This window comes from Nelumbo nucifera, chromosome 1 (genome assembly GCF_055504915.1).
Source record: "Nelumbo nucifera cultivar China Antique chromosome 1, China Antique-T2T, whole genome shotgun sequence".
In the NCBI taxonomy this organism is placed as follows: Eukaryota; Viridiplantae; Streptophyta; class Magnoliopsida; order Proteales; family Nelumbonaceae; genus Nelumbo; species Nelumbo nucifera.
In genome coordinates, this window is record NC_142649.1 from 153,178,091 (window position 1) to 153,193,991 (window position 15,901).

Sequence of the window (15,901 nt, forward strand, 5' to 3'; positions counted from 1 at the left end):
TTAATTCTTCCATTTCCCAACATTCTCTAAGCGTATCCAAGTAATTCACAATTCACATAAACCATTAAAGCATGTCTTTTTGGTAACCAAATTATTGAAGTATGTGTTTGTAACTTATTCATAGTCATGTTAGTGTTAGTAATTCTTTTTTTTTTTTGATTTATACAAGTATTTCCAATATATTCATGTATACCCAAATCATTCCACCGTATGCACGTATACTCTTTTTGATGCTGATAATTTAGACCTCGGTTTAGTTACCGTGCACTATGGCTATGTTTTCCTTGAATGTTACTGAAAATATTGCTTCACCCTGGTAAATTATTGTAATACAAGTGGTTTTCAGGGTCACCAAATTAGTTAGGCCTATTAAATACATTGAAATGTTAATGTTCAGCTTCACAAAATATCTGCAAAATGTAATGAATATGAAGTGATTAAACTCTTGACATTGATACTTTGAAGTTTGAACCATTTATCACTGAAGATGGTTCTTTGTACAAACTACAAAGGCCTTTTTTTCTATCTCGTTTGCAAAGTTGTGGAAAGTATACACGGAAAAAGTTCATAGCTCCAAAATGGATCCCAGACGTGTGGCATCCTCCACACTGGCAATCAATGTTCTCTTTCCTGTAAGCAATCTCTGCAATAACATGAATCTTAAAAGTTCAAGTACATTTTGAAGCCATGGCGATGACCTAAAATATAATAACTGTTAATGTTGGTCCGGTGATCAGACTGAATTTGGACATTGTCTTTTGGCATATTTATGCATAAACTGGCTATCTCGGACTAGATCAATGTTTTAAAAACTGACCTGTAACTGAAACCATGTTGGCCACTGGTTTCTGGATCAGTGGTTCAATCATCTGGTCCGAATGGATCAATCTATGATGCTTTAAAAATTAAGGTCCTGTTTGGTTTGCGGGAATAGGGATCTGGAATTGGAATTTCATTCCCATTCCTGATGGAATGGCACTCCTTCATTCGAGTGAATGGCTATTTCCTCCTCTCCCTTGGGAATGAAAATCCATTCCTGCTGATTTCAATTTTCATTCCCATTCCTGTTTAAGCCAGACTGGGAATAGAACATTCTGATTTGATTCTAAAGGATTCCAATTCCAATTTCAACTATGAACCAATCAGACTAATAAAAAATAAAACAAACTGGCCCAAAAACCACTGCCTGGGTCAGGTCACAGACCAATTCAACAGTATTTGGGAAATAAATGTCGATATGACAGAGAATTGGCAAATGATGAAATTGAAATTGGTTACTACTTACAAAAAAAATGTTGCGAGCCCAGAAAGAAACTCGCGATCATTCACTGTAATATACAACGATTACAATCAATGTTCTTAAACCCAGACCATACCTGGAGCTACTAAGTCTCAGTCTGGTAGATCACGGTCCTACCATCTATTTCAATTTTCAACCAATGGATTCTGTGAACTAAAAATAATAAAAACAAATGACGAGATGAAACCTAGCACTAGGAAAAAACTTGGAAAATGTTTGGCCACCCAAAAAGCTAATTATGGAACATTTTAAAATAATTTATACATATAAAATTAATATTTAACTAAATCAAGTGCGCTTTGGGTCTTCAGTTGATCCAACTGAATTTTGGTCTTGGGTGACATTCTGGACACTCTGATTGACCCTTTTGGGTTCATTTAGGGTTTCGTCACATTGATTGGCATGGAATGTACCACTTGAGAGCAATTCAACAATTCGCCTCTCAAGTCTCTTACCTCCTGGACCAGGCCTCAGCACATCAACATCTCCCCAAACCGTACACGAATCATTTTTGGGATCACCTAGACACCAACCTCCAGGGATGACCTTGCCGGCAGTGCGGTTCAACACTTCTTCATCGATGCGGTCAAGAACTGGATCATCTGGGAGGAATCGACTACCAAAGGCTGCTCCGCTCTGAATCATCTCATTGAAGTCCTTCAAAGAAAGTGCACGCGGCTCCCGTTTAGGGGGTGTATCCCATGAGACATGGTGCAAGTTGTGGTTAACTATAGTCTTCTTGAGCTCTGGAGAATTACAGAGAATGGTCTGGAAGTAGTTGGCTTGTGAGGAAGGCATATTTGAGAAATACATCAGTAAAATCCTTGGTAAATTGTCTGAACCCAAGACGCAGAACTCCACAAATTCACGATTCAGAATAGTGGATGCCAATCCTGCAAAATTTTAAGGCATACAGTACCACTAAGGCAGGGTATGGGATTTTCATTAATTTTTTACTCAAAACTCGTGCATTATGCATGATTTGCATGCAAGCAGCTTTGACCCACTGAACTGTCTTTAAACAAATGTCACCACCAATTTTCTTCTCAAAATGGTGATTATAAAATCTATCTTGAGGTTGTATGATTTACATAGGAATTACATGATACATGAAAATGATGCTTCTCCGGTAAAATAGAATGAATAGAGAAGCCCAACCAGCACGAACTCAACCTCTTGTAGAACTATTACTGTTTTTGGATGTGATACTGACATCATGACAATTCATGGATATGGTAAAAGCTATAAAATGGTTGAAAATCATGATCATATACTTGCAGTTAGGAACAGTCTAATTGAACCATGGGCAATCCACCACCATGTTGCTGATCCAAATTGATATTGGTTGAAAAAATGAAAAACAAAAACTAGGGATATAGGAAAAGCCATCACTTGACAGTGTGCATGTATAAGGTTTTCAAAATGAATGAATAAATAAATCTCAGTATTGCATCATATTAATATTATTATTATTTTGAAAATGATTGCTTCATATTAGCTAACAAACAAATGAATTATAAGTTCTAATGTGTACCACAAGAAGGGGGGTCTAACATGAGTCATACAAATTCCTATGAAGGTTCGCTGAAATGAAGACTAAACATTCTTCCAGGTTGTGATCCATTGTGACTGATTCCATTAAAAATACAGTTTAGTCAAGGCGATTTGGCAATTTGGTTTAAATGAGAAAAAGAACAAATAATGCCAAAAAAAATTATGAAAGAACTTACTAGTACATGGAGAATAGTATGACAACTCAAACCACCAAAGACCATAAATATATCCTCTAGGAAGCTGGAAAAAGTTATAAGCCACGTCTACTTAATCCCATCATATTGCTAGCAAGATGGAGTTTATAACAACAATTGATGTACACCAAGGATCAAACCTCAATTATTATTACCCCCTCCCCCCGGGTTCAAGCGTAGTGGATACCTCTTATGGCATTATGCTTGTAGAAAGGCAGGCATCACCAAGACATTACCTTTACCATAAAAAAAAAAAAAGAGACTATTCAACCTTAACAGAATTCCCTGTGGAAAACAAATTGAGATCTGGTTTTGGGAGGTTTGGCACGAGTCCAGATCTGCTCCTCGCAGAGCGTACCTCACATCAACATCACAGCATGTCCTGGCCGTACATTGGGAACATCTCCCGTACTTGTATTTATTATTCATGGGGAGATATCCCAATACAGGGTGGGATGTGGCTGCAAGGTCAGTGTGAGGCGTGCTCTGTGAGGAGCAGATCCCAATTCGTTTGGCACAGGTATCTTCTCTCAGGATCTTTGCCCAAGGCTTTACAAACTTTCCACTCAAGTGGGAAATGGAACTTAGTATTCCACAGACCTCTTTTAAGCAAGAAAAGTTTTGAATGCCTTATCCTTTTCCAGAAGTTAGTACTCCCTCATAGCCTCACCAAGCAAGATCAAAGAGACAAGGTAATTTGAAAAGAGGAATACAAGGTGTACTTCAAGTGAGATCCTTCTACATTGCCCTTCCAAGCAGGGATTTTTGAGCTTGTCTGTCTTGGCTGCATTTGGAGTTGAGAGTTTTCCTCTCCCCATGTTGAAACATTCACGTGTTCTGGTCTCCAAGACAAAAGGCTTACACAATAACCATTTAAATTATTTTTTATAGTTTTTCTCAAAAAGATTATTTTTTATAGTAAAAAATTAATATATTTAAATCATAGAAGAAACAAAATTCAGAAAATTTGTTTTCTGAGTAAATCGACTGGGAGATCAGTGAATCATATCTTCCATCTTTTCCTGGGATAGCAGATTTTTGGAAATTATTCTATGCTCCCATGATGCATGGACATGTCAATCATTCAAAGATCTTATCCAGCTCTGTTTGGGTTGTATATGGTAGGGGTTTTCCTTGAAGGAACACAACCTAGAGGTCAGGTCTATTTTGACATAAAGGAAATGAAATTTTTTTATAACAAATAGTTTTATTAAAATAAGGAAAAAACGGAATAGAAGAGGAGCAACTACAATAGAGCAAGGGGAGGGGTAAAATCTCTTAACCCTCCCCAAGAATAAAACTTATATTACAATATTGCCCAAAAAATATTAGCTCTTCCCACCCCTTGTTTTGCAAGTGCATCCGCAAAGGAGCTTGCACTTCTCTTAATCCACTGAAGCTTGATTTTCATGTCCTGAGTTGGCCTTTTATACATCTTTTTCTCATTTGAAAACTTCCAGAACCCATTCTCTTCCTTTTGAAGCCAGCCAATGACCAACATTGAATCACCTTCTACAACCAATTTTCTGATATTTAATTCCTTTGCTCTCCTTATCCCTTCCAGAACCGCCTAAACCTCAGCTATTAAGGAATCCCCTACTCCAATGTGATCGGAAAACATAGCAAGATTTTTTCCTTTCACATCCCTAAAAACTCCTACACGGGTTGCCTCCACTAATTCCATCAAAATTTAGTTTTGTGAACCCAACAGCTGGAGGGGATCAAAGTAGAATAGTCACAGATTTAAGGGGACCTGAATAAGCCACTTCTTTCCAATTCTTGATAATATCTCCTGCTGAAAAACCTTCAAAGATTTTCATAGTCTTGACCCAATGATAACAGTTATTATTTCAATGATGGCATCCTTCTTTCATTTTCATATTAACTTCTTTGATTTCTTTCTTCCCAAACTGTCCAACAAATGGCTGCTCTTCCACACATCCCCACAGTAATCTACCTCTTTTCCTTAACCCACTAGCAGAAAAGGGAGCAAACAAGCTCTGTACATTTTGTGGGGGGTCCACCTGCAACCAAATAGAGAGAGAAACCAATTCCAAATCACTGAGACAAACCCAAAGGAAACAAACATAAACCTCACTATATATCACCATTGACAATGTCAAGAGTAGTCCAAAAACCAAACCCAAAAAAGATCATTCCACATCTTCCAACTCCAGATGAGGAAGCACCCAGTCCATAATAATATTTCTAACATCAGCAGATAGCATCTTGCAACCTCGTTTCTTCCCATAAAAAATTCTGTTCTTTTTCTCACAATGCCCCAACAGATTGCAAGAACAGATAATGCTCCAAAAATATTTAGACAATGTTGCCATCCACATTTTTTTTAAGGATTGAAGAAGGGCTCTCAATTTTTTTGTGGGTCTCAATTTTTTTAGCTCTTTGGTGGATGTTTTAATGATTTACCAGCAAGGGTTTTTGAGTTTAATTGGAACTTTGTAATAAGGCACTGTAAAGACCAATTTTAGGCTTTGAGGACTTTCTCCATATATCTTTGTAAGTGAATGACAATGAAACACTCTTGATTGCTTATATCCAAGGTTCAAAATTTCGATACGATACGCCCCTGTATCGTATCTTTGGGGTCCCAATACACCTGTTTATAGGTGTTTCGGGATCCCTCTGTTTTTAATAAAAAATATGTATGAAAACCTCTCCAAATTAATACAAAATAATACAAAATACAAAGCTTTGCACTCTACATATTTGTATTTGTACTCCTTCCAAAAGGACCCTTCCAGTTTCTTTTCTTAGCACAATTTCTAATCTTCTCTCATCTGAAAAAAAATAAATCCTTGAGTTTCTTTCTTCCCATATAGTCCAGAAAACAGCAACCCATAAAACAAAAAACAACTACCCACTCCTTACAAAAATCAAACTCAAAAAAGGATCTAGAATGTCTACATCTAAACAGCAGGTGAATAACCATGAGTGGATCATCTCCAGTGCTATTCTCAGCACTTCTTCCTTTGAGGTCTGAGTTCCTTCAAAAATTCTGTTATTTCTTTCACTCCACAGAGCCCATAGTATAGCTGCAAGAAGAATGCTCCATGCCACCTTTCCAGCCTTGCTAGACCTCCCAGACACCAAGCCTCTATGAATCCCTTCACATCAGCTGAGAAACATAGCTTAATTTCAAATAGTTCCAACACTCTTAACCACACCCAGTGAGTAAAGTCGCAATGAATCAGCAAATGGCTAGATGAGTCCTCATTTCCATTACATAGGGGACATCTCCACATAATCCTTCCTCTTTTCATTGGCTAGATGAAGGAAGAGGAAGTAAACAAGCTTTGCACATTCAGTGGGGGATTCCATGTGCACCCAAACAAAGAAGTAAACCATTCCCAAATATTTCTTTTGCAAATTGGCAGGATACTAATAAGTGGTTACTAGACTCGCCATCAGCTTTACAAAGAACACACCAATGAGGAAATAAACATCTATTGGGTCTTTTTCTTTGAAACAAATATCCTTTGTTGACTCTTTCCAAGAAAGCTTCCCAATAAAAACTCCCAACCTTTGGTGGGATAGGCTGACACCAAACTTCTTTAACATGGAATGGCAATCCACTAGGGACACCAAACTTCTTTATCAAATAAAACATTTGATAAACTAAAAGCATGATATAGAAAAACATATTCTCTTGCTAATATAGACTATAAACTTCAAACTTTAAACACTAGAGACTAAAAAAAAAACATATTCCTTTTTAAGTTTACTACAAGATCAGCAAATGGACTGGTTGATGCTCTAGGTCTCTAGCAAAGCAAGGAGTGGCCAGGGAGGAACTGTTTTGGGCTTTAATGTAATTATAGTAAATATGTATATGACAAATATACAACTATGGGTAGGTTTCCAAAAACCCAACTTTTGTTCTCAAAACTCCATCTGAATGGTCCATGAGCACAGTGGAGCTCTACATCTTGGGGAGATGTCCAAAGATGTTAAGTTAATTTGAAGACTGTTGAGGTTAGGGATGCCAGTCTTCTGAGAAATTGGAGAGAATTTTTAGGTAGATTCTTCGTTGACAGTTTTACTAGGGTTGATCCAGAGGAAGAACTGCTCATTGATCGGGATTCACAGGATTGGAGAGTTTGGCACACAATGGATGTCAAAGCCACTAGGGGGGAGAGGCTTTTACATTTCTTTTAGGGGTAAAAAATTAAAGAAAAGCATCCTCTTAGTGTTCTAAGAGGACAGCTAACACTCTTAGCACTAAGCAAAAGCAACTTGCTCAGTGCTAAGAAGCTGATTAAGTAGTGCCAATAAACCTTTCAATGTAGGACACAAAAAAATGACAGATTTTCAAAGCTGGCTTGGATTTTACCAACTGGCATTCCTCTAGATATAAATATGTCCTTCAAATCTGATAGAAAAATACTGATTATAGCAGAAAAGAAAGAGAGAGAAAAGAAGATAACAGAAAAATAGGAGAAGATGGAGAAGAGAAAGGAGAAGAGAGTTCAATTGTTTCTTCTCTCCCTTCACTAATCTTTTATTAATCTGAATTAATTAGGCTAATTACATTTCTGCCCTTAAGTGGGCAGCCATCTAAGTGATAACTTAAAAGAAATTAAAAATCAAGTTAACAACCCATTAACACAAAAATTAAATAAAACACTACTTAAAACATAAAACAAATACTAGGGCCCATTCAGCCCAATCTCTCTACGCTTGCCCTCGAGCTGAGCGTAGATGTCAATCATGCCTATCTTGCTTATATAGTGTGTCAACTTTCCTTTTGGAACACCTTTGGTCAAAACATCAGCCAATTGCTTTTTTGAAGCAATAAATGGCAAGCAAACTTCCCTTGAAGCAACTCTCTCCCGTATAAAATGTCTATCAACCTCTATGTGCTTAGTTCCGTTATACTAAATAGGATTATGTGCAATGTTGATAGTTGCCTAGTTGTCACAATAGAGCATCATTGGCTTTTCATAGTCAATGCCCAACTCTCTCAAAAGTGATCTTAGCCACAATAATTCTGACACTCCATGTGCCATTGCCCTGTACTCATCTTTAGCTAAAGATCTGGCTATTATAGACTATTTCTTACTCCTCCATGAGACAACGTTCCCTGCCATCAAGGCATCTTGAGGTGGATCCCCTATCATCAATACACCCGGCTCAGTCAGTATCAGTGTATGCCTCTAGCTTCATGTGTCCATGCTTGGCAAACAAAACACCTTTCCTTGGAGTGCATTTTAAGTAGCACAAAACTCTTTCTGTAGCTGCTAAATGTGTATATCTGGGAAAATGCATAAACTGACTAATGACACTCATTGCATAAGAAATATCTAGCCGAGTCAAGCAAAGATATAACAACTTCCCAAGCAATCTCTAGAACACTCCCCTATCAAACAATAGTTCACCATCAGTAGCAGAAAGATTGTGTTTTAAGTCTATAGGGGTGGAAGCCGATTTAGCACCAAATTTACCAGTCTCCGCAAGGAGATCAAGAAGATACTTGCATTGAGAAATGAAGATACCATAGTTAGGTCTAGGAAATTCAATTCCTAAGAAACATATGATATCTCTTTGATCTCAAATTAAGTGTTAAGAAACCTTTTAAGCTTAATCATTACTAGTAACCACAATGTCATCAACATAAACAATCAGAAAAGTCACCAAAGAGTAACTTCTCTTCACAAATAAAGTATGGTCAGATTGAGTCTGTGTGTAACCAAAAGAAACAAGGGCAAGTCTGAATCTCTAAAACCAAGCTTTAGGAAATTGTTTGAGGCCATAAAGGGACTTCTTCAATTTACACACCTTCCCTTGCATTTCCTTTTCATACACTCCTGGAGGTAAAGACATATAGACCTCTTCATGTAGGTCTCCATTTAAGAAAGCATTTTTAACATCAAACTAGTAAAGGGGTCAATCAAAAGTAGTAGCTAGAGACAACAAAACTCGAACTAAAGTCATTTTATCCATAGGAGCAAAAGTCTCAAGGTAATCAATACCATACATTTGAGTGTAATCAACTAATCAAGCCTTAAACCTCTCAAATAGTACCATCAGAATGATACTAGATAGTGAATACCCACTTACAACCCATGGGTTCCTTCCCTTCAAGCAAGTCCACAATATCCCAGGTGTGGTTCTTATGCAAAGCATCTAGCTCAATCATCATAGCATCCCTCCATTCAATTTTGGACAAGGCTTATAGTACAAACCTAGTAATCACATGGGTAGAAATAAAGGCAAGAAAAGAATAATAGGTTGGGGAAAGAAGGTTGTAAGATAGGTGTTTAGAGATACAATGTGTTGTACACTTCCGCTTGCCTTTGAAAAGGACAATAGGAAGGTCAAGGTCTAAGAAGGTAGCAAATGGGTCAAAGAAAGGTTGACCTATGACCTCAGTAGTGATGGAAAGTGCAAGGGGCTCTATTAAAAGAGTGGAAGCAACTTGCCCATGCCTGAGTCTTTGTCTTTGGTACCACCTTTGGACAATAGGATGTGAAGGAAACAGGGGAGGATGAGCTAGAGGAAGGGGAGCGAGAACATGTGAAATAGACACAATGGAAGGAAAGGCAACAGAAGTAAATGACTCAACAGAAGACTTAAAAGGAACTGGAAGAGGAATAGCTAAGGACATAACAAATGGCTCCTCAGAATGCTCCCCCTTAGGAGAAATACCAAAGAAAGGAATAGACTTAGCAAATGTAGCATGCCTAGATACAAAGCAGGTTCCATGAATCGGATCAAAACAGCATCCCTTCTGTGTGGAGGCATATCCTAGGAAGACACACTTACGTGCCTTAGGTTCTGTTATCAGGCCTACATTTAATTAAATAAATAAAAAGAAACCTTTGATATGAGCCTAGAAGGGGAAGAGACGGAGAAGAAGAGGTGAAGAAGAAGTCAAACCAAATAGGGCTTCATAGTCTCTAGAGAGAGAGAGAGAAAGAACTGCTGCCCTATATGTTTAATTCATAATGAAAAGTAAAATTACAATACTACCCCTGTATACAGAGACTTGAGAATTAAGACAAAAAACACATATTTAAAGAAGAGAAAAGACTAAAATAACCCTAGAACAAAACTATATTTTAACACTCCCCCTCAAGTTGGAGCATATATATCATACAACTCCAACTTGTTACAAATGTATTTCATCTGAGCACCACTCAAGCCTTTGGTAAACAAATCAGCTAGTTGATCTTCAGACATCACATATGGGGCAATGATTTCTCCACTGACCACCTTTTCTCTAACAATGTGACAATCCACCTCTATGTGTTTGGTCCTCTCATGATACATTGAATTGGAAGAGATATGAATGGCTACCTGGTTGTCACAAAATAGCTTCATGGGGGTTGTGACTGATATTCCCATCTATTGTAATAGTTGCTTCAACCACACCAACTCACATGTAGTGTGGGCCATGGCTTTGTACTCGGCCTCAACACTACTCATGGCCACCACATTCTACTTCTTGCTTTTCCAAGTATAATCAAATTCTTTGCCAAAATTGTGTAGTAACTAGTTGCTGATTTCCTATCAGTAATCGACCTTGCCCAATAAGCATTTGTGTACCCTTCCAAGGAAAGTTCTCTCTTTCTTATACAACAACCCTTTACATGGAGCACGCTTCAAATAGCATAGAACTCTAACAATACCTTCCCAATGGATTGTCCTTAGATTCTGCATGAATTGCCTCAATAATCCAACATTGAAGGAAATGTCTAGTCTTGTAATGGTTAAATAAATCAGTTTTCCAACTACTCTCCTATACCGTCCAGGATCAGCTAGGGGCTCCCCCTCACTAGTAGACATCTTCACATTCAAATCTATAGGGGTATCCATTGGCTTTGCCCCTAAAAGAGTAATTTCTTCCAACAAGTCAAGCACATACTTCCTTTGTGAGAGAGGGAGATTCCTGACTTTGACCTTGCTACTTCTATGCCCAGAAAATATTCCAAGTGCCCCAAGTCCTTAGTTTGGAACTGGCTTTGTAAGAACCGTTTGAGCTTTTCAATGCCATGCTCATCACTTCCTGTGATAATAATGTCATCAATATAGACTGCCAACACAATCTTCTCAGAGGTAGTATCTCTACTGAACATTGAATGATCAACCCTACATTGTGTCATCCCAAACTGTTGTACTACACTACTGAATCTCCCAAACCAGAACCTCGAAGATTGCTTCAACCCATAAATTGCTTTCTTCAACCGACACAGCTTACCTTCCTCCCCCCTGAGCAACGCACCCTGGAGGTTGCTCCATATACACCTCCTCCTCTAGGCCACTGTAAAGAAATGCAATTTTAATATCCAACTGGAACAATGGCCAATCAAAGTGTGCAGCCAGGGGAATAAGCACCCGAAGCGAATCCATTTTAGCTACAGGTGAAAAAGTATCAGTATAATCAACACCATAGGTTTTGTGTATACCCTTTGGCTACTAAGCGTGCTTTATATCTCTCCACACTACCATCAACAAGATGCTTAACCATGTAAACCCACTGATAACCAACTGCTTTCTTCCCTGGAGGCAAAGAAGTGAGGTCCCAAGTATGATTAGATTGAAGAGCATAAAATTCCTCATCCATCGCCCTTTTCCATTCTGGAGAGAGGAGCATCTTGAAGAGATCTAGGAACAAACACAGACGATGGAAGGGATACAAAATTCCAATAGGATGGAGATAAATGGGCACTTGAAACATAACGAGATATAGGATATTCAGTACAAGCACGCTTACCTTTGCAAAGTGTAATGGGCAGATCGAAATGAGATGGATCCATTGACAAAGGAGTTGGTGATGGCTGAGATGGAGCTGGAGAAGGCTGAAACACAATACCATGAGGGTTGTGAGCATACACTCGATGAATCAGTGGTCGTATTGACTCTTGAACAATAGGAGCAGGCACAAACACCTTCACGAGTAAGGGAAGAGGAGGTGGGGATAGAGTATCAAGAGAAATAGGCTCAGTTGAGATAAAGAAATGAACATTTTCAAAGGTCACATAAGGAATAACCAAGGTTTAAAATGTCAATGTCGATGGAAATGTTGCTTACCAAAATATGGGACATATGTCGGAAATGTCGAGGGGAAATATTGTAAAAATTAGAGACATTGTGGAAATATTATGATATATGTGGAAATATGCAATGATATTTTGTAAAATGATAAAAGAAGCATTAATACATATTTCTAAACTATTATCTTATTCCCAACCATTATATAAAGCTAAGAAACTAAGATCAATAACAAATTAGTAAATGACAATTTACTGATTTATTATGCATTTTGATGTTTTTACAAGGTTATCCGATATTTTCTTTTCTTATTTTTAATTCTGATTTATTATAAATTCTAACATATTTATTTCACACTAGTAAATAGAAATACATTTATTCTGATTTTTAAATATTAAAGTTATAATACATTATGTTTTATTATAAATTTAATAAACTGATTCTCCTTTTTGTAGTATTAAGATTATGATAAACTCAGATTTCTTATAAAACTTAATGAATTTATTATGATTTTTAATACTAAATTTATAATAAATTATCATTTAGTATAAAATTTAATAAATTTATTCTCATTTTTTATATTAAATTTAGAATATGATTTATTATAAAATTTAATAAACATTTTCTGATTTTAATAAATATTTTAAAAATACTAACTAGTTAATATTTTATTACTTGAAAAATATTTTATGTTTTATATTATAAAGTAATTAATTTATTCTTTTGTTTTATTTTTTGTTAATTCTTTTTTATAAATATTTTATTTGAAATATTAAATAGAAATTATTAATAGAATAATTTATTTTAATATACTGTATTATATTAATATAATATACTAATATATTAAAACTGTCTTTTTTTTGTTATTTGGACCGATTTGGTCAACATTTTCGAAATATAGGAAATGTCGACCGAAATAATGTAATTTTTATATTACCATCCATTTTCATGTCAGTGAGCCTCGACATCGACATATGTCAAGCAACATTAGCGAAATTTCGCAAATAGATGGTGGGCCATGCTAATCATAACAATAGTTCATAGTATGTCCTTCCCGTCCACAATAGTTGCTTTCTTTGATCATTCCTCAACCAGCAACACTGACACCACGACCTCTAAAATTCCCATCTCTACCACCACTGTAACCTCCTCTCACACCACGGTTACCCCCTCTGAGGATAGCTACTTCTACCACATGAGCCACCTCTACCACCTCTGGTTGCGGCTAGGGCAGACTTCTCTAATACTGGAGAGCTATCTGTATGTGGACTCATATCCCTTCTTACTCTGGAGAAAACTTTTGATAGTGTAGTTATGTCACTGCTACCTAAAATCTAGGCACGCATTGGTTCAAATTCAGACCTCAATCAGGAAAGAAAACTCGACACATCCAACTGATCTCTCTATTGTTTTTGCACTTTAAGATCAATCGAAAGAGGCTGATACGAATCCAACTCATTCCGCAGACTCTTCAAGCAAGCATAGTACTCTTCCACACTCCTATCACCTTGTTGTAGTTGAAAATACTCCCGATACAATTGATAGATTCTAGTTACATTGTCTTGTCTAGAATACAACTGCTTGGCATGTTCCCAAATTTCTTTTACAATATCAAAGAACATCAAGTTCACATTGATATGAGGTTCCATATTATTGCAAAGACATGTCATAATCTGTGCATTCTCTTGGATCCAATCATTATACACTACAACTCCTGGGTCTGGTTTGTTTTCTTCAATTTTTAACTTTCCTCTCGCCGTCAAATTTACCTCCACCTACTTTGACCATGGCACGTAGTTGGTACCATTAAGTTTAACCAATGTCTTTTGTACAGCCATGGAATCAGGTTGTACCATCACACTTGTTTTGTATTCACTACCAGAAGTTGCCATCAGTTATTTCTGCACCACTCTCCCAAGACGAAGACCTTCCCGACTCAACAACAGCACTCTCCTCTGAAAGCATGTCAGATGCAGCCTTCATGACTACTGCACACAAAGCTGGCATCATTAGGGAGTCAACAATAGAAATGTTTGATAGAGTTTTAGTATCTATTTGGATGCTGCTTTCAAATACACAAACTAGATGGCCATGCCATCCCATGCTTAACTTTTTTCTACTGCCGAGCAAAAGCATTTGGTTATTCATTTACTCCGCCCAAATCAGAGAACACTGGCATTAAGGAATATCTTACGCATATTTCAACTATCTAAAGCATTTGAAGCATTATTGACAACATTTGAAGCATTATTGACAATATGCTCATAAAACTTTAATCTTACACAGTGGCTAATATATTAATCTCAGAAGGCTCGATGATATCCTACACCTTCCAAACTATGAATATGTATGAATTTGACATCTCAAATTTGTATATGGACTATAAAATACTACAGTTCATTAAAAGTAGATGTATGAACAAATACTAACCTGTGAACAATCTGTAGGCATTTGGGAACTCCCTCTTCTGTGTTGCATAAAATATATCACTCTTAGCTGTGAGATAAAAACCTGGATCAATAATGATTGGTTTCATTCTCCGGGATCTGCAACATCAAGAACATTTCATATCTTTCATATTAGCAGATAGAAACTTCACCTATTTCTTTTCTTTTAAAACCAAAAACAAAACATAACCAATGTTAAAACTTTCAGAAACTGCTCTAATGTCTTACTCTCTCCACCCAATGTGACTGGTGTGATTTACAAAATTGAGATCCTTTGGCAAGAAGGAAAATATGTGGAGAAGATCTACAAAACCCAGATCAGATAAACGATTTCAAACACAACAAAATAAACAATCTTCCACAGATCAAAATCAACCAATAGAAGGGCAGAAATTCTTTCAAAGGCACACACCATCTTGCGTGACAAGGGGATAATCGGCAGCAGAGAGGTTAATGAACCAATCCCAGTCGGAAAAAAAGCGGAGAAGAATGGCAGCACCATGAAGAGTGGAGGCAACAGCGGAGGACCCACGGGAGTAAGCGAAGTCGGCTTTGCCCACGACATTGACGTTCTGAGCGGCACGAAAGACAGGGACGGATTGGACCGATACAGCGAGCTCGTCTCGTTGGGACTGGGGAGCGGTTAGGTCGAGGTGGAGGAGGTATTGGTTTCTTGGGTGATAGATGGCGAAGAGAAGTCTGAGCATGCGCTGAGAGTCCCCATTGGAGCCCGTGATGAAATAAGCGATGGAAGGAGGTTTGGGGGTGAGTGAGCTGTGGTCGGCTTGATTTGGATTAAGCAAAATGAGCTGCTTGTATTGAAAATGATGCCCTGAAAAGGCAAATGGAAAAGACCCAGATGAAGAAGCGGGAGTGGTGGTAGAGGAAGAAGAAAAGGAGAGTATGAAGAGGGGTGATAAGAGAGAGATGGCTAGGAGGCAATACAGAATCCGGGTTTCTTTGCTGGCGGTGGCGCCGGTGGTGGTGAGGGTGGTGGTGGGTAAAGGTGATGTTGGGCTCGGCATTTTTTACGGGGGTTGTCTGTTCTGTTGTCTCTGAGCTTCTCTACATTCCCTCCCGCTCAGTGGTTGAAACTTTTAGAAACTGAAATTTGAGCAGAGAAGCAAGGAATAGAGGAGACGTGGTGGCAGAAACGGGGTTGAGACTGTGTGACTTGGGAAAATGGGAGAGATGATAGTCGGGGGATTCGGCTAAATGTCCGACCAAAATTATTTTGATGTTCAATTCAAAATTTCAAATACTGTGAGTCTGTGACACTGACACTAGATAGATCACAGAAGCACGCCTACAATGGAAATCAAAAAGCATAACACACTATGTTTCGAATCGGCTTATTTTCATTGAATTGGGATCTGCTACTCAAAGGGCGCCTC

General features: G+C 37.7%; 1 protein-coding gene across 1 annotated transcript; it reads right to left on the minus strand.

The window, feature by feature from the left end:
• Positions 1-1,239: 1,239 nt before the first annotated feature.
• LOC104589143 (beta-glucuronosyltransferase GlcAT14A-like) lies at positions 1,240-15,901 on the minus strand. The gene is made up of 4 exons (XM_010247351.3): positions 14,920-15,901; positions 14,736-14,811; positions 14,491-14,606; positions 1,240-2,193 (listed from the first exon to the last, which is right to left on the minus strand). The coding sequence occupies exons 1-4, from the start codon at positions 15,530-15,532 to the stop codon at positions 1,589-1,591; spliced, it is 1,410 nt and encodes a 469-aa protein (XP_010245653.1). The 5' UTR covers positions 15,533-15,901; the 3' UTR covers positions 1,240-1,588.

Bases quoted from the DNA above. Each gene is read 5' to 3' on its own strand.
- LOC104589143 (XM_010247351.3), bottom strand. From the start codon at position 15,532: ATGCCGAGCCCAACATCACCTTTACCCACCACCACCCTCACCACCACC. The intron at 14,607-14,735 runs GTAAGACATTAG...TTGATGTTGCAG, and splicing joins AGTCACATTGGGTGGAGAGA to ATCCCGGAGAATGAAACCAA. The intron at 2,194-14,490 runs GTTAGTATTTGT...AAAATTTTGCAG, and splicing joins TGCCTACAGATTGTTCACAG to GATTGGCATCCACTATTCTG.